Genomic DNA, 16502 nt, shown 5'->3' on the forward strand with positions numbered 1-16502 from the left:
GAAAACAGTCTGAACACAAAGTACATGGTACAGCAAACAAGAACTGCATATGATATTTTTCATATTTGGATGAAGACAAAGTTGTTTATAATCTTAAATTATCAACATATGTAGGCTGCAGACTTTGTTTAATCTTCAAGTAAATGCCTCTTGTCCCTGTATTTCTCACTGAATGCATTTCTCTGCATTTGTATTTTCAGCTTTTGCAAACCAGCAAGCAACTACTGGACACAGACAGCAGTTTGTTTGGCCTTGAAATAGTTTTGACTTTTGGCTAAACACAGTAAAAAGAGATGTCTTGTGTACCTGTGGGGTTGTCTTTGTTATATTTTGGGGTTTTTTTACAGTTTGAGTATGCAAGATTATACCTGATAAGTCATAGGTAAGCTTTTTTCTATCCCCTAGAATATTTATTGCATTTTGGTGATGCCAATATCCTGCAGTGTTCATGAAAGCCAGCATTGCCAGGCCCTGAAACAGAGGCAGGAACAGCCTGGCACATCCACAGCACCTGAGTCACTGAAGTTTCCCAGAGTCCCAGAGAGCCAAGATCTTCCCCCAGAGTGGGAGTTTGGAACCTGCCTTCGAGCTTCAATGAGGAACTTCCAAGTGTAGCAGGAAAAAGGAAATGTTCCCAGGGACTTACAGCATTCAGTTTTGATGCTACACAATAAGTATGAAAAGAGGTTTGTATGATGGGACTGATTGAAGTCTCTTTCTTCTTATTTTCAGGGTATGAACATAATCTTCCATGTGGCTTTGGCTCTTTTAAAAGTAAGTAATTTTTTTTATTGTTTTGTTTTATTAAACTAAAAAAATACTTATTATCTTAATATCATGTCTAAAGGAACAAAAATAATGGGATCTCTGGAGAAGTGAATGAAGGAGAAATATCCCTTTGGGTAGAGGTGTCTTCATAATTGTACTTACGATAGCTATGTTGTTATTATTAACTTAATAATAATATCATAAAACTTGTGGAACATGGGATGCAGTCTAAAGATTGAAATATCTCATGTAATTATTGTTAAGAAAATAATTCAGATTGATTTCACATCATATCTACTTTGTGTTTGGATTCTTTTGTATAAAATGTGATTGGCTGGTATCAAATGTATTTGTGATACTGAGAGAGGAATAGAAATCTTCTCTGATATGCAGAACTTCTGTCTTTGGCCACAAAGACATAAAAAAATTCCCTAACCAAGCAAACCTGTAGGTAAAGCACTGGGTGCAATGATGAGCTCAGAGTTAACTTACACTGACCTCCACAAGTTGGCTCTGGTTCAAATCCAGCCCACGTGCATGAACACAGTATGGAATTTGAAATTCCACCTTTGATATTGCCAGAAATAACTTAGGCTAAAGCTCCGGGTAGAACAACCTGATGACATGGATGAGGGCATCAAGTCCTTCATTAATAAATTTGCAGACGACACTAAGCTGGGAGCTTGTGTTGATTTATTGGAAGGAAGAAGGGCTCTGCAGAGAGACTTAGATCGGTTGGATGGATGGGCAGAGTCCAACAGCATGAAGTTTAATAAGTCTAAGTGCCCAGTTCTACATTTTGGCCACAAAAATCCCCTACAAGGTTATAAACTGGGGACAGTGTGGCTGGACAGTGTTTAGGAAGAAAGGGACCTCGGGGTGCTGGGTGACAGCCAGCTGAACACAAGCCAGCAATGTGCCTTGGTGGCCAAGGAGGCCAGTGGCATCCTGGCCTGCATTAGGAATTGTGTGACCAGCAGGAGCAGGGAGGTCATTCTTCCCCTGTACTCAGCACTGGTGAGGCTGCATCTTGAGTGCTGTGTCCAGTTCTGGGCCCCTCAGTTTGGGAAGGATGTTGAGATGCTTGAGCACGTCCAGAGGAGGCAACAAGGCTGGTGAGGGGCTTGGAACACAAACCCTGTGAGGAACGTTTGAGGGAGTTTGGGTTGTTTAGCCTGGAGGAGGCCTAGAGGTGACCTTATTGCTCTTTACAGCTCCTGAAGGGAGGTTGCAGACAGGTGGGGTCGGTCTTTTCCACTGGGCAGCAACTGGCAGAACAAGAGGACACAGTCTCAAGCTACGTCAGGGAAGGTTTAGGTTGGATATTAGGAAAAAAATTTTCACTGAAAGAATAATAAAATACTGGAATTGTCTTCCTAGGGAGGTGGTGGAATCACCATCTCTGGATGTGTTTAAAAAAAGACTGGACTTGGCACTTGGTGCTATAGTCTAGTTGTGGTGTTAGGGCATAGGTTGGACTTGATGATCTTAGAGGTCTCTTCCAACCTCATTATTCTGTGATTCTGTGATTCTGTAACCTGTCACTCCTAACACAACCACCCCATAATGGGGGTACAGACTAGAAGCACTGCACTGCTGCTGGTTCTCCAGTGGGATTTCATTGTTATTTTCCTAGAAAGAGCAAACAGCTGTTGAGTTACTCAGCAATGAGTAATTCAGAGATTCTGCTTCTATGGCACAAAATCCCGTGGCAGAAGTGCTCCACACCAGGAATATACATCCATGTGCTGCTGTGAGCAGAGCAATTTGAAATTTTCCAACGTGTGTATTTTCACAGAACTACAGCATCTCCTGAGGTGGGAGAGAGGCAAAGGATCACCGAGTCCAACTTGAGGGCAGGAGACTTCAGTGAAGTACTGCAGTGTAGGCAGGAGATAGTGCATATCCTTATGGTGAGGAAATGTCCAAAATAATCTGTGTTTTACACAGCTGATGTGGAAAATGGAGTTGTGGCTCTCTACTTGAGTGCATGTATTTAATGAAGACTCCTGTAAACAGGAAATTGGTTTAATATATCTTTGCAGGCAAGTGCTCTTACACAAATCATTTGTAAAAAGGAGGGAGGGAAATGTGTGCTATTTTCTTCCTGTTTTATGTTTTATTTGCAACTGTGGGGGCTTATTAATAGTCCATTTTTCAGGGCCAGTATGAATAATGGGAAATCTGGTAGGTTATGGCATGCTAGTGAGGAAGGGAGAGGAAGAACCCAGCCCACACCCAGCAGGTTTGCTGCTGCCATGGTAGGAACAGGTTCTGAGAAGAGGCAGAGGTACCAACTTAGGGATCTTAAAGCTAAAGAAGAAAAGGAAGAGTACTTTTACAGAGCTGGAGGTGGCTGACAGGGTTTTCAGGGAAGGAGAACTGAGCTCAATTTAATTATGCAGGATGGCTGTGGGGCCACCTGCTTTACTTTTCCTGCTGCTGTGAGAGGGAAGGGTTGAACCAAGCTTAGCAGCAGAACAAGTGTTTAGAAACTATAACTTTGGAAAGAATTCATGGGTGTAATACAGCAAATAAGGAATTTGTTTCCTGTTGAATAATTAGCCCAGTTTCTTTTAACTACAAGTGTTCAGGCTTTTCATTTTATATATATACCCATAACATGCTGCTTCTCCAGTTGAACGTTTCTATTTGGATATTCCAGAGGAAAATTCAATAATGTAGTTTGTCACTCTTAATTTTAAACTATTTTCTAAGTTTAAGAGTTAGGTTTAATTCTGCTTGTGGCATTTTCAGTTCTTCTTGCATGTGTATGCTTTAGCTGCCTGTTCTAGCAGGAATAGACACTAAATAAATGGTAAAGGAGGTTTTATCCTGAGAAAGTATTTCTACAGTGCAGCCAAAGAAAGAAAATTGAGGTAAGAAAGCAAAGATTCTAAGTCAGAAGCACTCACCTAAGAGCACAGTTGCACAGTGGCATGGAGATGGAGCTGGTGCTTACATACAACTGAATTAGCATTCTAATTTGCTTTCAGCAAGAATTGCTCTTCTGTTAGGGAAGAAAATAGTTAAGAACTGAAGTAAGTTTTTTTCCTATTCAAATGTGTTCATCATCTCTCCTAGTCATTAGGAGAAAACTGGTTTAGTGTGCTGCTCTTTTCAAGTAATAGGACCTGAATATGCTGCAGAAAAACTACTTTTAAAACTGTTTCAAAGCTCTTGTCTGTCTCTGATTCCAGAGCGAATGAAAACAATTCCCAAGGATTTGTTCTTTGTTAAAAAAGAGCAATTATTCTCTCATCCACAACCTCGTGGATTATTTTAAATTTGGATAAGGGAATCCTTCATCAGTGGAATACTGGAGCCTTTCTTGTGTAAATGCCATTTTCCTTGCTTCTAGTGAAGTGTGTGCACCCAAACCCCTCACTAAACAGCAATGGAAGAGAAGCTTTTCTCTGGAACTCTCCTGCACTCAGGGCTGTGTCTGAATTCCAGCTGCTGGTGCTCACAGGGAATGCTCCTAGTTTGGAAATGACAGTGCTACTTCTGTGACCAATTGCCTGAGACATCTTGATGCAGTCATCCTCAGAAAATAAACATTTGAGACATGCAGGAATCCTTCCTCTTCCCTTCTCCCACACCCTGAGTATGCTTGCAGCAATGAACAGCTAGAGGATTAAAGCTCTTTAGCTGTGAAAGCCATAGCTTGGGCATTAATCTGATTTCTTATCAAAGGAAAACATGGAGTTCTGCTCTGTGGCATCCGAATGTTGTGCTCCACAGCCTGCTCAGGGTCCCCAGCTGGTGGCACTGTCTCACACTGGGAGTCATTGACTTGCATCATGTAGGGACTGCATCTGAACTACCCTTCAGGATCCTGAGCTGCTGGAAATCCTAACTCCTCACCTCTCGTTTTCTGAGCAGTGGAAAATGCAGTGAAGCACTGGCACGTGAAGAGAATCCCAATGTGGAAAAAGACAGCATAAAAATCTGTGGTTTAAAACACCCCAAAAACCAGCATTGATATTTTCATTTGAAAAATCCCAATTAAGATGATTACTGAGAATGACAGAGGAACATATACCCTTCCAGTGGCAGCACACTTCCTAATCCCATGTGTCATCAGTTAGTTTGTTTCTTTGCTGGAAATTAAAAGCATTATATCCTCACATATGATAAAAAAAGGAAATAAATAGTAAGCTTTCTTTCCTATTTTAGTAGGATTTTCTATTTCATAGAATCATAGAATGTCCTGAGCTGGAAGGGACCCCCAAGAACCATCAAAGTCCAGCCCCTGTCCCTGCCCAGACCCCCCAGCAACCCCACCCTGTGCATCCCTGGGAGATTTATCCAAACCCTCCTGGAGCTCTGGCAGCCTTGGGGCCGTGCCCATTCCCTGGGGAGCCTGGGCAGTGCCAGCACCTCTGGGGAAGAGCCTTTCCCTGAGCTCCATCCTAAACCTTCCCTGGCCCAGCAGCAGCTGTTCCTTTGAGGTCTGCCCCTGGTCACCCGAGGGATTTCACTGATTAATTCTTAAATCTTGTTTATGGTCTTAGAACTTGGCAAAATTAGCTAAAGGCAAACTTTATATTGGCATTAGCAGACTGAGGCAAGAATTAAAATACATGATGTGTAGAATTCAGGCTCTAGATTCACTACTGTTGTGGCTGCTAATTCCTGAAAAGGCAGGGAAGAGCACATGGTCACTGGAAATGTAAGAATGAACCAGAGGCTTTAAAAATAGGTGCATGTCCAAACTTTTCATTTTTAGAGTTCATCTCCTCACAGAGTGTGTGATCCACAGCAATTAAACTCAACATTTGGCTTACTGAGTTTTAATCTGTATGACTGTTAAAAAATGTGTCGCTTAATGGTAGAGGAAAGCCATAGTTATGATCAGGAAGGTTTATAATACTGAAAAGAAAACAGGTAGAAAAGAGTGAGAAATGTTTTTGTTACTGCTTGTGCTTTCCAGTACTTTGTTATCTTACAGATTTTTACTCTGGCCCCTATAATACCTTAAACCCAGTACTTTCCAACATCATTCCTTGAATTCAGGTCAAGGTGAGCAGCATTTCTAATGGGCTCGTGAGTTCTGACACTCCTCCTCTCTGCATGTGATCAGGAATGATATCTGAGTATTGCACAAACAGGAGAGTTGTGTTTCTTGGTTATTTCTGCTGGCACCTTTTAGTCTCAAAGGCCTTTGTGTCAGTCAGTGTCCCAGACATCAGGGAGCACTATCCCAGTTACAATGGCATAGATGGCAGATACAGATTCTAAAAGAAAATGTGTCCAAATTATCTTGGATAAGGAGGGTTATTTATTACCTTTATTTCATTCTGTATCTGGACTAAAAGTACCTTCTGGGCTGAAGAACTGCTTCTCTGCTCTATTGTGCCATTATGTGACACAGCATCTATTTCAGAACCTGCACCAGCAGCTTTCAGAATTGCTGCTGGAAGGCCATTTCTCTTAATCCTGACTGGATTTATTAATGATCATTTTACCCTCAGCTACTCTTACATCAGCATTGTTCTTCAACTTAAACAGTTCCCTTCCAGCACCACTCCCACTTGCTTTTATCACCTTGACGTGTTTTAGATACCATTCACATTGTTTATTAAATAACCCAATATTCTCAGTGTTGTTGAACTCCAGTGCATCTTAACCATTCTCTTCTGCATCACCTCCAGAGGTGAGTGAATCTTTACAGAGGTCACATCATGTTGACTGTATCATGTTGTATTTTCTTATTTCTAAGGAATCTATTTGCTCTGATAACTCTGAGGACTGTCTTGTGCTTTTATGTTTGTGTGAAATATTATTCCTAACCAGAGGGTTTCACAAATACTTTGTCCCCACCTTAGAAGGGAATTTGTGCAAGAGCACAAATTTTGAATAAAACTGTGCTGCACTTCTGTGTACATTTACATTTACATTCTTAAGGTACACATAATCAATGGTAGGTTTTCTTTATTTACTTTGTCTTCCTTGGGCAGACATCTGACCTAACCCCTCTCAGATTTTACCCAGATCAGTTCTCTCCTGAATTACCACTTGCACCAGAACCTTCAAATCACATCAGCAATTTTGTTCTGTATTAAAGGCACAGTTCAAAAACTTCTGCTTGTGAGAAGTGGAGGTAGTCAGAGCAGTCATCTGTCTTTGAGCACCTTAGGGCCTGCTGATCATGGGAAAGTTCCATCATTCCCTCAGGGATGTGTGGCTGATGGAAAATGAAATGACCACTGTGACATCCCTTGGGATTGTGCCTCACTTTATCATCTGCTCCTGAAATTATCACTTGCCACAATCTAGCCTGGGGCATTAACGTTTCAAAAGTAGTGTTGTCTTTTAAGGAAATGAAGAGGGGAAAACACAAGGGGTTCAAAGTCCTCACAACAAGTAAGAAAATCAATTTTATCCCTTATATGATAGCAAGCAATATAAGAAGAAGCTTAAGTTGAGTAACCAACTTCTTCCATATCTTACAGAAATTTTGTATAATCTTACTGGCTAAACCTCTGAAGGCAGTGAAGACTGCACAGATGCTTGTTTTAGGTAAAACCTGCATATTGCCAATGCAGATAATTTAAAAATGTCAATTGCCTTTGAGTCAGGAATGAAATTGTGGCAATTACTGCAATCTTTTGAGAGGTATCAGATGAAAAGTGCACTAATACTGTAGGTAATGTGACTCAGGCCTTGTGTTGAAGAGTTAATGTGGTTGTGTGATTCTTGCTCTGTTCTTTCTTTGCATTTGCAATGGCTCAAGGAGCCTGAACCGATTTTTAAGTCAGCGTTGCTTTAGTTGACAAGGTGACAAGCAGGAATCCTTTCCAGCCAGAACAGGGTTTGATTCTAGGTGAGCTGCTTTTGTCCACTGTATAATTGCGTTACATTTTCAAAAGGCTTTCTCAAGAAAAAATCAGAAATGTCCACATTAGAATCTAAGGCAAAATAGATGTCCTTTATTTTTATAACCCCTTTTTTATATCTTCTTGTAACTAATCCCAGGGTAATAGCTGACACCTTAGGAAGTGAAGAGGATCCTGACTCTTTGGAGCTAGAGATCAGAACCATCTGTTCTCCTTTAAGGACTTCTGCATTGAGCACAAGAAATTCAACCTTTAAGAGGCTCTCAGATTACAGGTTTTATATTTCTAGTTTCTAAACTGAAGATTTCCTTAAATTTTAAGTTTTTCTGGGCTGAATAATTCTTCCCACAGATCTACTCCCTGGATGACTTGTTGGAGATGATCTCTTTAGAAGGGGAAATCTGTGCCTGAAAAGCTCCAGAATCATTCAACTTTCAGACCACTGATTTTCCAGCCTTAATATAACAAATTTTCTATTTTCAGAAGTTCACGTTTATTTGTGTGTTGAAAATTCATCCTGTGCTGATTAGTTCCTCTCTCTGCCCATTTGATCTCCTCCTCACACCTAAAATCAGTTCTATGCCTATTAGTTGAATGTTCACCCTAAGTTTGGAATTTTGAGGGTGGAGACATACTCCCCTTTCAAAAAGAAGACTGATAGCAGAGAAAATAACATGAAATTTTTTGAATTTATTTAGCAGCAGTGAACCCTGATTTAGATATTAACAACTCCTATTATATCATGTGTTCGTAATTTCTAGATGTTGGAAAGAGAAGATGGTATTTTCAGGGTTACATACAGTTCTAATTGGAACCATTCTTTTTATTTTCAATATTTTAATAATTATTAAATATTTAGTAAAATAAATATAATAATTATTTTATTATAATTATGTTTAATACAACTTAAATATAGTGTGTCTATCTCATGTACCTAGCAAATCTTATCATTCTTTGGGAAAATATTTTCTCCAAGTATGTAATTGAAGTGAATGAAAACATAAAAATTGTTATTCCACACCAGACTTATACTGGCTTGTCTACCCCAGTGTCTCATTGCCAGCAGCAGATATGTGGGAAAGACTTCTAAGAACAGGACAACAAAACTCTTTTCTTTTGCCTCTGGCAATTTATGTCTTGAAAACTCTTGAGGAAATGTGGACTTTCATGTTTTATAATTCTGCATGGATTGTTATTTCATGGCTTTTTTTTGTTGGCTTTTTGAACACATGTAAATTAGTAACCCCAGAGATTTTCTCAATTTAATTATTATTTTGTTTGTTTTGGACCTTGTGACTTTTATGTGAGGTTCCTGTGTCAGGCAGGCATTTTGGACATTTGGTATCTCTTCACTTCCTCCACAGCACTCAAGACTTTATAAGTCTACATATCCCTCATCACTTTCTGTTTTCCAGGCTTAAAAATCACAGTCTGTTCTTATCTCCTCCTTTGGAGGCTTCTGATTCTCTCTAAATATTTCTCCATCTCTGTTATCCCTTTTTTGAAACGGGAGGATCAGCATGGTGAATGATATCAGAGGAGAATCCCACATGAAGTTACACTGAAGAATAATGGTGTTCTCTGGTTAGAGCTCTGCTCTTTCCCTGGTAGTTCCCACCATTTGATGCATTTTGTTGATCTCCACTGTGCACTGATCTGATATTTTCATAACACGCTCTACAGTGAGTCCCAAGATCCATTTCTGAGTAGCTCACAGGCTATCATTTATGTGGAAAATTGATGCTGTTCTCCATATGCATCAATTTAGATTTATCTGCATTTACTTTCCTTGGCTGTTCTACTGCCCAGTCACTCAGTCTTTTATGGCCTTTCTGCAGTTCTTTATTGTAACCCGTCTTTAAATCCCTGAATAATAGAGGAGCACCTGCAGACACTGTCATCTCCTCCTTCACCCTCTTCCCGAGCTGTTTAAGAACCAACCAGCATGGATCAGTGCTGGAACCTGCTGTGGAGATCAGCTGGTTCAATGTGTTCTCTCTGTATATAATAATCAAGATGTAGCCTTTGCTAAATCCACATTACACAGCTGTAATTAGCCCCAAAGAACAGAAAGGACAACGTAATTTCTGCTAAGAGGTAGAGTTCTTACTGTGGCCATGATGTCATTCATGTGCATTTTGAGAGCTGTTCTGGTGCTGAATGTCTTATCTTTTACAGGAGTAGACTTCAAATATAACTTTTTCTTTTTTCTTCCTATCTTAGTCTATTTGGCTTTTCAAAGTCAGTCATCTTTGCCACTAAAATAAAGAGATTTAATATTTTAACAGAGATTTGTAAAGGACTGTCCATCAAGATCCTTGGTACCTTGGTACAGAATATAGATATTTCAAGTAATATTCTGTATGGTTTTGTTTACTATAAGAATATTTTGGCATTAATTTCTTCTGAGTTCAGTGGGCCTTAGCTGTGTAAGTCTGAGCTGTTCTGAACTGCATCAGATCTTTGTGGGTGAGCAGGCATTTCATGGCTAGGAAGGCCAGAAACAGAATCTACCTGCACTCGAAGACCAGATAATCCATGAGATGGAAGTCAAAGCATGAGTAATGTGTGTTCATCCTCAGGCATCTTAGTTACTGCCTTAGTTATTGCCTTTTGGGTCATTTTTAGGCTTTAAATTCACTTCAGCCAGGCCCTTCTGAAGAATTTGGGACAGTAATCCAATAGCATACATGAAGGAGAAATCACAATTCCTGTTCAGACATGCATAAAAATAAGATATGTCTTCAGTGAGGATATGGAAATAAATAAGAATGGTAGGAAGTATGAAAATCTGAATGATGGTTCACTGTTACACTGTGTGAAAGGAATTGCTGAAAAATGTGGAACAATGGATTTCAGCTGATAAAATTAAGGAGGTTTTTTGGTCAAGTTGGAAGTTTTTATATTTGAAGCCTCTTTAAAAATACCGACTTGATGTAAAAAATATAATGATGGTAGTAGACTACATCTCTAGGGAAAGTAATCCTACAGGTAATTTTCCTCATACCTAACAATTTGCACTTCATTTATAACCTGAATTAATCTGGTTCACACCTCTAACTATGGGATCCCATTACAAATTTTTAGACTTCCAGGCTTTAATCACCAGTTAATTCCATTTTTTATAGGCCCAGACCTTAACCAAAATGAACTAAACCTGAATTTCTGTGAGGATCAGGGCTATTAGCTGATTAACACAATAAAGAATTAAAGGCTTTTGGCACTGCTGGTACTCTGAATTCCCCATCCTATTGACTGTTTAGCCCTTGGATCACTGGTGACTGTGCCTGGTCAGCTCTGTAACTTCCTTCCTAGCACCCACACTTACAGAGCTCTTGCTTCTTCCTTTTGAATGCTTTAAGCAAGGTTTTCATTCACTCAGAGCAGTAGAACCTGATGTTTCTAGAATTTCACGCTTACCAGCATGTTTAAAATAGAATTCAGACCTAGGCAAAGCTGCCTCCTTTCCTTTAAACCCTTTCCTTACAAACGTGCAGTCTGCTGTGTAACCTGTGGTGGGTTGGGCACCTGTGTGCAGAGTCCCAGGCTGAAAAATAAACCTGAATCTCTGGAACGGTGTGCAGATGGAGCCTGGAAGGAATGGAGAGTTCCCATCCTGCCCACAGCCTTAAGCTGGAATGAAATGTGTGTTGGTTGTGGCTCCTTTGTCCTGAAGAGAATCATGGCTTCCGTGCACAAGGCCCTCAGTGAACGCCTTCATCTCAGCCTGGCAGAATTGCAGTGGCCTTTGCAGATTTTCACCTGCAGAACACTGGTTTGCAACCTGGGGGATTTAAATCAGCTTGCAGAGCACCATCTGTGCTAACAGCCTGTTCACTGCTGCACATCTGCAGGGGCTTCAGCTGAGTCAATCCTGGAGCATCATCCTTGAGGCATCTTCTGGTGCCTTTGGCCTCTGACTTCTGCTTTAATGCTTTTCCCGACTCCTTCTTGTGTCACCTCACGCCAGCAACTTCAAATATCACTCCCTATCACCCTATATATAAAAATACAGATTCGTAGTATAAATATACCTCAGTTCAATTTTCACTGGATGATTTCCATATTTTAGCTACTCATTAACATGCTTATTATTTTAAATCAGTGACCCCATCCTACAGATTTACTTTCTATTAGTATTTGGAGTAAGTATGGTTTTTTTTGATATGTTAGGAATTTTTTTGTAGTTTAAATATACGGTTACAGAAGTGTTTGCCATCGATGCGGTTTAGAGCGTCTCACAATATTTGAAATTACGACCTCTATGTTTGAAATGTGGAGTATTTCTGTCTGTTGCAGTTGGAGATGGGTGTTGTTCTGTTACACACCCCATGTTACGATGAGGCTAATCACAAACGAAGGAGCATAAAGAGATGTTGTGTGGAGGCAGAGCTGTGAGAGGGAGCAGCAGCCGCTGGGCTGCCTTAGCAGATGGAGAGGCAGGTGGCCGCGTCCTGCACAGGGACGCGGCTCCAGGTGCGACATCCCTGCATCCTGCTCGCCAGCACTTTTCTAGAATCCATCCAAACGCATGTGCTGACATCACTCCCTCTCTGCCCATCGCCTCCGGCTTTGGAAACACCTCCCGAGAGCACAGCGCTGGCAAAATGGTGTTTTCAATGAGTGTCACCCAGCACGACTGTGCGGACGGGCTGTGCCTTCCCCGGCAGCCTGGCCCCTCTCCGGTGGCCACTGGCGAGGGAAGGTGCCCTGCCCCACCTACACCGTGTGTGTGTTTCATCATTCCCAAGCACACTGCCCGTACAAATCGTTCCATCGGCTGGCAGGCCGATCCCTCCCCGCCACGGAGCGTAAATGTGCTGCAAGCCGGGACTGAGCAGCCAAAGGCGGCAGAGACGCGATGGGGGCTGGCAGGGTGAGCCCGGCCGCCCCTGCTCACCATTGGTTTCTTATTACGGCATTCTCCCCCTGAGAGGCTCCCGGTGCCCAGGCACCCCCTCCTCCTCCTCTTTCCCCTCCTCCTGCTCCCAGCCCCCTTTCCCACCCCTTCGTGTCTGCCGCCGCTGTGGGAGCGGGGATGGCAATGAGCTCATCCTTTTCTCCGTGCAGCCTGCCCGGTGCCCGGGCTCTGCCGCCCTCGGTGCCGCCGCTCCCGGCTCCCGCAGCCCCGCACGGGCGCTGAGCCCCCGCCGTGCCCCTGCTCTGCTCCCAGCCCTGTGCTCCTGCGCTGCCATTTTCCTGCTTTGTACGTGCATTCCTAGATCCATGGTTTCTCCGGGTTGTTTTTCGCATCTCCTTCGGACTCTGAATGAGCCAGCACGGTGGATCGTATTTTTCCTTGATTCTTAGCAAAGATGCTTTTCTCCTCCTGAGAGGCTAAAGGGGCGTTGCTGGAGCAGCCATCCAAACCCATTCCACAGACTGGAGGCTGGCTCTCCTAATCTTGCACTTTTGGAAATTGCCGTTCATAAAGCCTGTTCTTCTCACTCTGGATTCTTACTACTTACTGCTCATGGAAGAAGGGGTCCCTTGCAAAAGCCCGGCTCCCAAGCTCACCCCACCTGCCAAGAAGTCCCAGGACATGCACGACGAGAGGAGCAAGCTGGTGAATGAATACGCGTGTCGGGTGCTGGAACTTCTGGGCATGGGGCATCGCCTCTTTGTGCCTCGGCTGCTTGCGGTGAGATCACCTTTTCATGACACGAATTCGTGGGGAATTTGCCATTCTCCCTCCCAGCCCTGCTTCTGCCCCCAGGAGGGATGAGGGGGCTCTTGTTTTTTCCTCTCAGCTCCTCATTATCCATCTCCTAAGCTCTGAGTCCTTCTTTCTGCTGTTAGCTCAGCAAGGCTGGACACCAGTCCTGCTAATGGGGACCAGTGCCACTCCTTAACTAGCTTGGAGGATCACCAGCCAGGGCTGAATCATAAAAAAACATCTTTCCTAAATCCCTGAGTGCTTTTGTTCTCAGTCCTGTAATGATTCCAGATAAGCAGTGTGCACAGTCACCTTCTAGGTACTGACGCAAAGTGCATTAATGGTCAGCATTTCAGATTTTATACTTTTCACATCATAGGTTGGCTTTAAAGACTCATCATTCAAAAATCAGGCTGTGTTGATGCATTTTGGCTTTCAGCTATTTCTGTGTTTGGTTTTGGAAAGGCAATTGACAGTATGTAAAAAAGTTGAAAATGACTGTGTAGAATGATCTGGGAAATAAATTGTTAAGGGTGTTTTCATCCATCATGGCAAATGCTGTCTGTGTGGGGGGTACCTGCACTTGGTGTGCCATGTTATGGCACAGAGAACACGCTTTTATCATTCTTCTGCTGTACAAAGCAGCCCCAAACCCATAAAAGAGTGGCAAATCTGGGAGTCAGTGCCTAGCCCTGGCTGTGTGCTCAGGGTGTTGTAACCACGCCTGGCTGCAGCTCTGTCTATGGCCTGGCACACCAGAATGGCATTTCTGTGTGATCCATGGGAACACACTCCTTTCCTGATCCCCCTCATTTCCTATGCTGCCTTTCCTTTATTTCCACACCCATATTGTGGTTATACAGAGTGACCTGTCCATTTTTTTCATCCTACTGAACCCATCTTGGTGCTCCTGAGGATTCATAGGAATCCATGTGCTCTGTGCGTTACAACCTGTTCAGTGGTACAAATAGCGTGGGTGGTTGGAACACTGTGTCCCTGCTCTGGGAGATACCAAACAAAAATCAAAAATTCACATTGCAACAGTGCAGCTGGATTTGGGGGTTCACAGTCACTTGTAGAATTGAGTCTAGTCCCTGATGATGTGTGGTTTGAGCTGTTGGGTGTGTTGCCATTATTCCAGTTACCTCCCAGTGTACCAAAACACTCATCCTGCTGATGGTTTTTCCTGGGCAAGGACTGCCAAATCACCCAGAATTGTGCTGTGATGAGCTCTAAGGAAAGCAGAGACAAAACCACCGAGCTCTTTTTCATTTGACTTAACCAGGCTTTGTATCTGGCCCACAGAGAACACCAGGGAATTTCACATTCCTTATCTTCCAGGCAGTTTGGGTTTGCTGAGTGGCACAATATTGTTTACTAAAAGGAAAGAAAGAGTGTGAAAAAGGTAAAATAATACAAATAGTGTTTTGTGTAATGAGAGAGACTTGACTTGCAGAGTCAGTGTGATTCCCTGTCAGGTTTTATTAGTTAAATATGCCTCTCCTGACATACAGGCCTTTTGACACACACCCTTCTCAGAAAGGAAAGACTGTGTTCTGATAATACATTAAAAATGAGAAATCTCTGAGGACCAAGAATTTGTACTTTAATCAGAACTGAAGATCCTTCAAAACATCAGTGTTTCATAAAATTAAGCAGTTTTTATTTTTTAATGTGCATAGCTTCTCTCTCTGCTGTGGTTTTGGGGATAAATGGCTGTGATGGGGTAGAGTCTGTGTCATTGCAGTGTTACGTGATAAATACAATTTATAACTTTTATGCTAATCTTAGAAAAATTCTGATCACCTCCTACCTGAGCACTCATCTGGGCAGGTAGAACAATCAGTTCTGGGGGGTTTGCTCCTTTTGGGAAGCCAGGGGATTTTCTTACCCACCTGCAGCAGTTCTTTATGTGGCAGAATGAACTTTGCCACGTGAGTTTGGAGCTACATGGAAAGGCAGGGCTGAAAAGGGATATCACTGAGTGTGCACAAGATCAGTGCTGTGATTGTGGATCCCAACTCTCCACTCACACACCTTGTGGTATTTTTTTTTTTTTTCCATTATTTTTGTACCAGTGTGTTACAGAGAGCATGGATTTTATTTAGGAAAAGAAGTGTTTGATTATATAGTATAAAAAAAAGCTCATGTCAAAGGGCAGCACAGACCATGTCCTGCAGCACTGCACTCTTGGTCAGCAGTACCTTGGTTTTACTTTTTTTTCTTTTTATTTTTTACATTTTTACCTTTTTTTTTTTTTTTTTTTTTTTTACATTGTGTATCTTCTTTAATAAGTGAAAACCAAAATGTTTTTAAGAAGGTAAAGCCTATGTGTTTTAGGCATTAAATAGCAAAAGATACTTCCATTTACATATAAATATATATATAAACCATATATATATATATATATAAATATGAAAGTATATTTTGTTTTCATATACATAATATAACTATTATTATAATTATATATATCATACACTAATATTATCATATCATTATATTTATGTATATAAGCACTGTAGGTATATAACTGTAGATACATATATTTATGTATCTACATTTATATACATAAATATATAAATTTCATATTTATGTATAAATATATAAATAACTATATATTTATGAATATATATTTATAAATACATATTATAAATAAATACACATTCATATATAAACAAAAGTCATAAATATTCATAAATATTTCATATTTATGTATATAAATACTGAAAAAATTGGAGGATATTTACAAGTATTTTGAGTGTCCCAGAAGCAAATTACTAGTAAAGTATGACCAAGCTCTTTTCAGTCTTCAACTTCTTGGCCTCATTTCTGACACATGTTCAATAAAGTGTAAAACAGGTGGTTTGTGCTCTCTGACATTCTACAGAAATCTAAATATATACCTAAAATTCTATGGAAATAAGTAATTGTTATCTGTTTTTATGAAGGAGAAATAACTAAATTAAGGATGTGCAGTGTGGTTCATCCAAAATTTCTTCTGTTATGTTAGTTTCCAGGGAATATGAGTTTTGATAGAGTCAGTAATAAATTAAGCTGCAGGATTCATAATTGAAAACAGAGAAATTAAATTAAAAATCCAAAGCTTTTCCCTTCATTTTAATCACCTTTTCCTAAATACTTTGGGGAAAGTAATATTATTTACTGAAAAAAAAAAAAAAAGAATTAACATTATTTAAGTCTCTCAAATTCTGTTCTTGCCTTTTGAACAGAACATT

The 16502-nt window shown here is 41.0% G+C and overlaps 1 protein-coding gene across 3 annotated transcripts in view; it reads left to right on the forward strand.

The window, feature by feature from the left end:
* RABGAP1L (RAB GTPase activating protein 1 like) overlaps positions 1-16502 on the forward strand; it is a 230906-nt gene that overhangs the window by 152025 nt on the left and 62379 nt on the right. For all 3 annotated transcript variants that reach the window (XM_021546018.3, XM_085586651.1, XM_085586650.1), the window contains exon 18: positions 733-774. In XM_021546018.3, the coding sequence (XP_021401693.3) occupies positions 733-774 (42 nt within the window). The remainder of the gene's footprint in view (positions 1-732; positions 775-16502) is intronic.

The sequence above is a fragment of the Lonchura striata genome, chromosome 8 (genome assembly GCF_050655825.1).
Source record: "Lonchura striata isolate lonStrDom1 chromosome 8, ASM5065582v1, whole genome shotgun sequence".
NCBI lineage: Eukaryota > Metazoa > Chordata > Aves > Passeriformes > Estrildidae > Lonchura > Lonchura striata.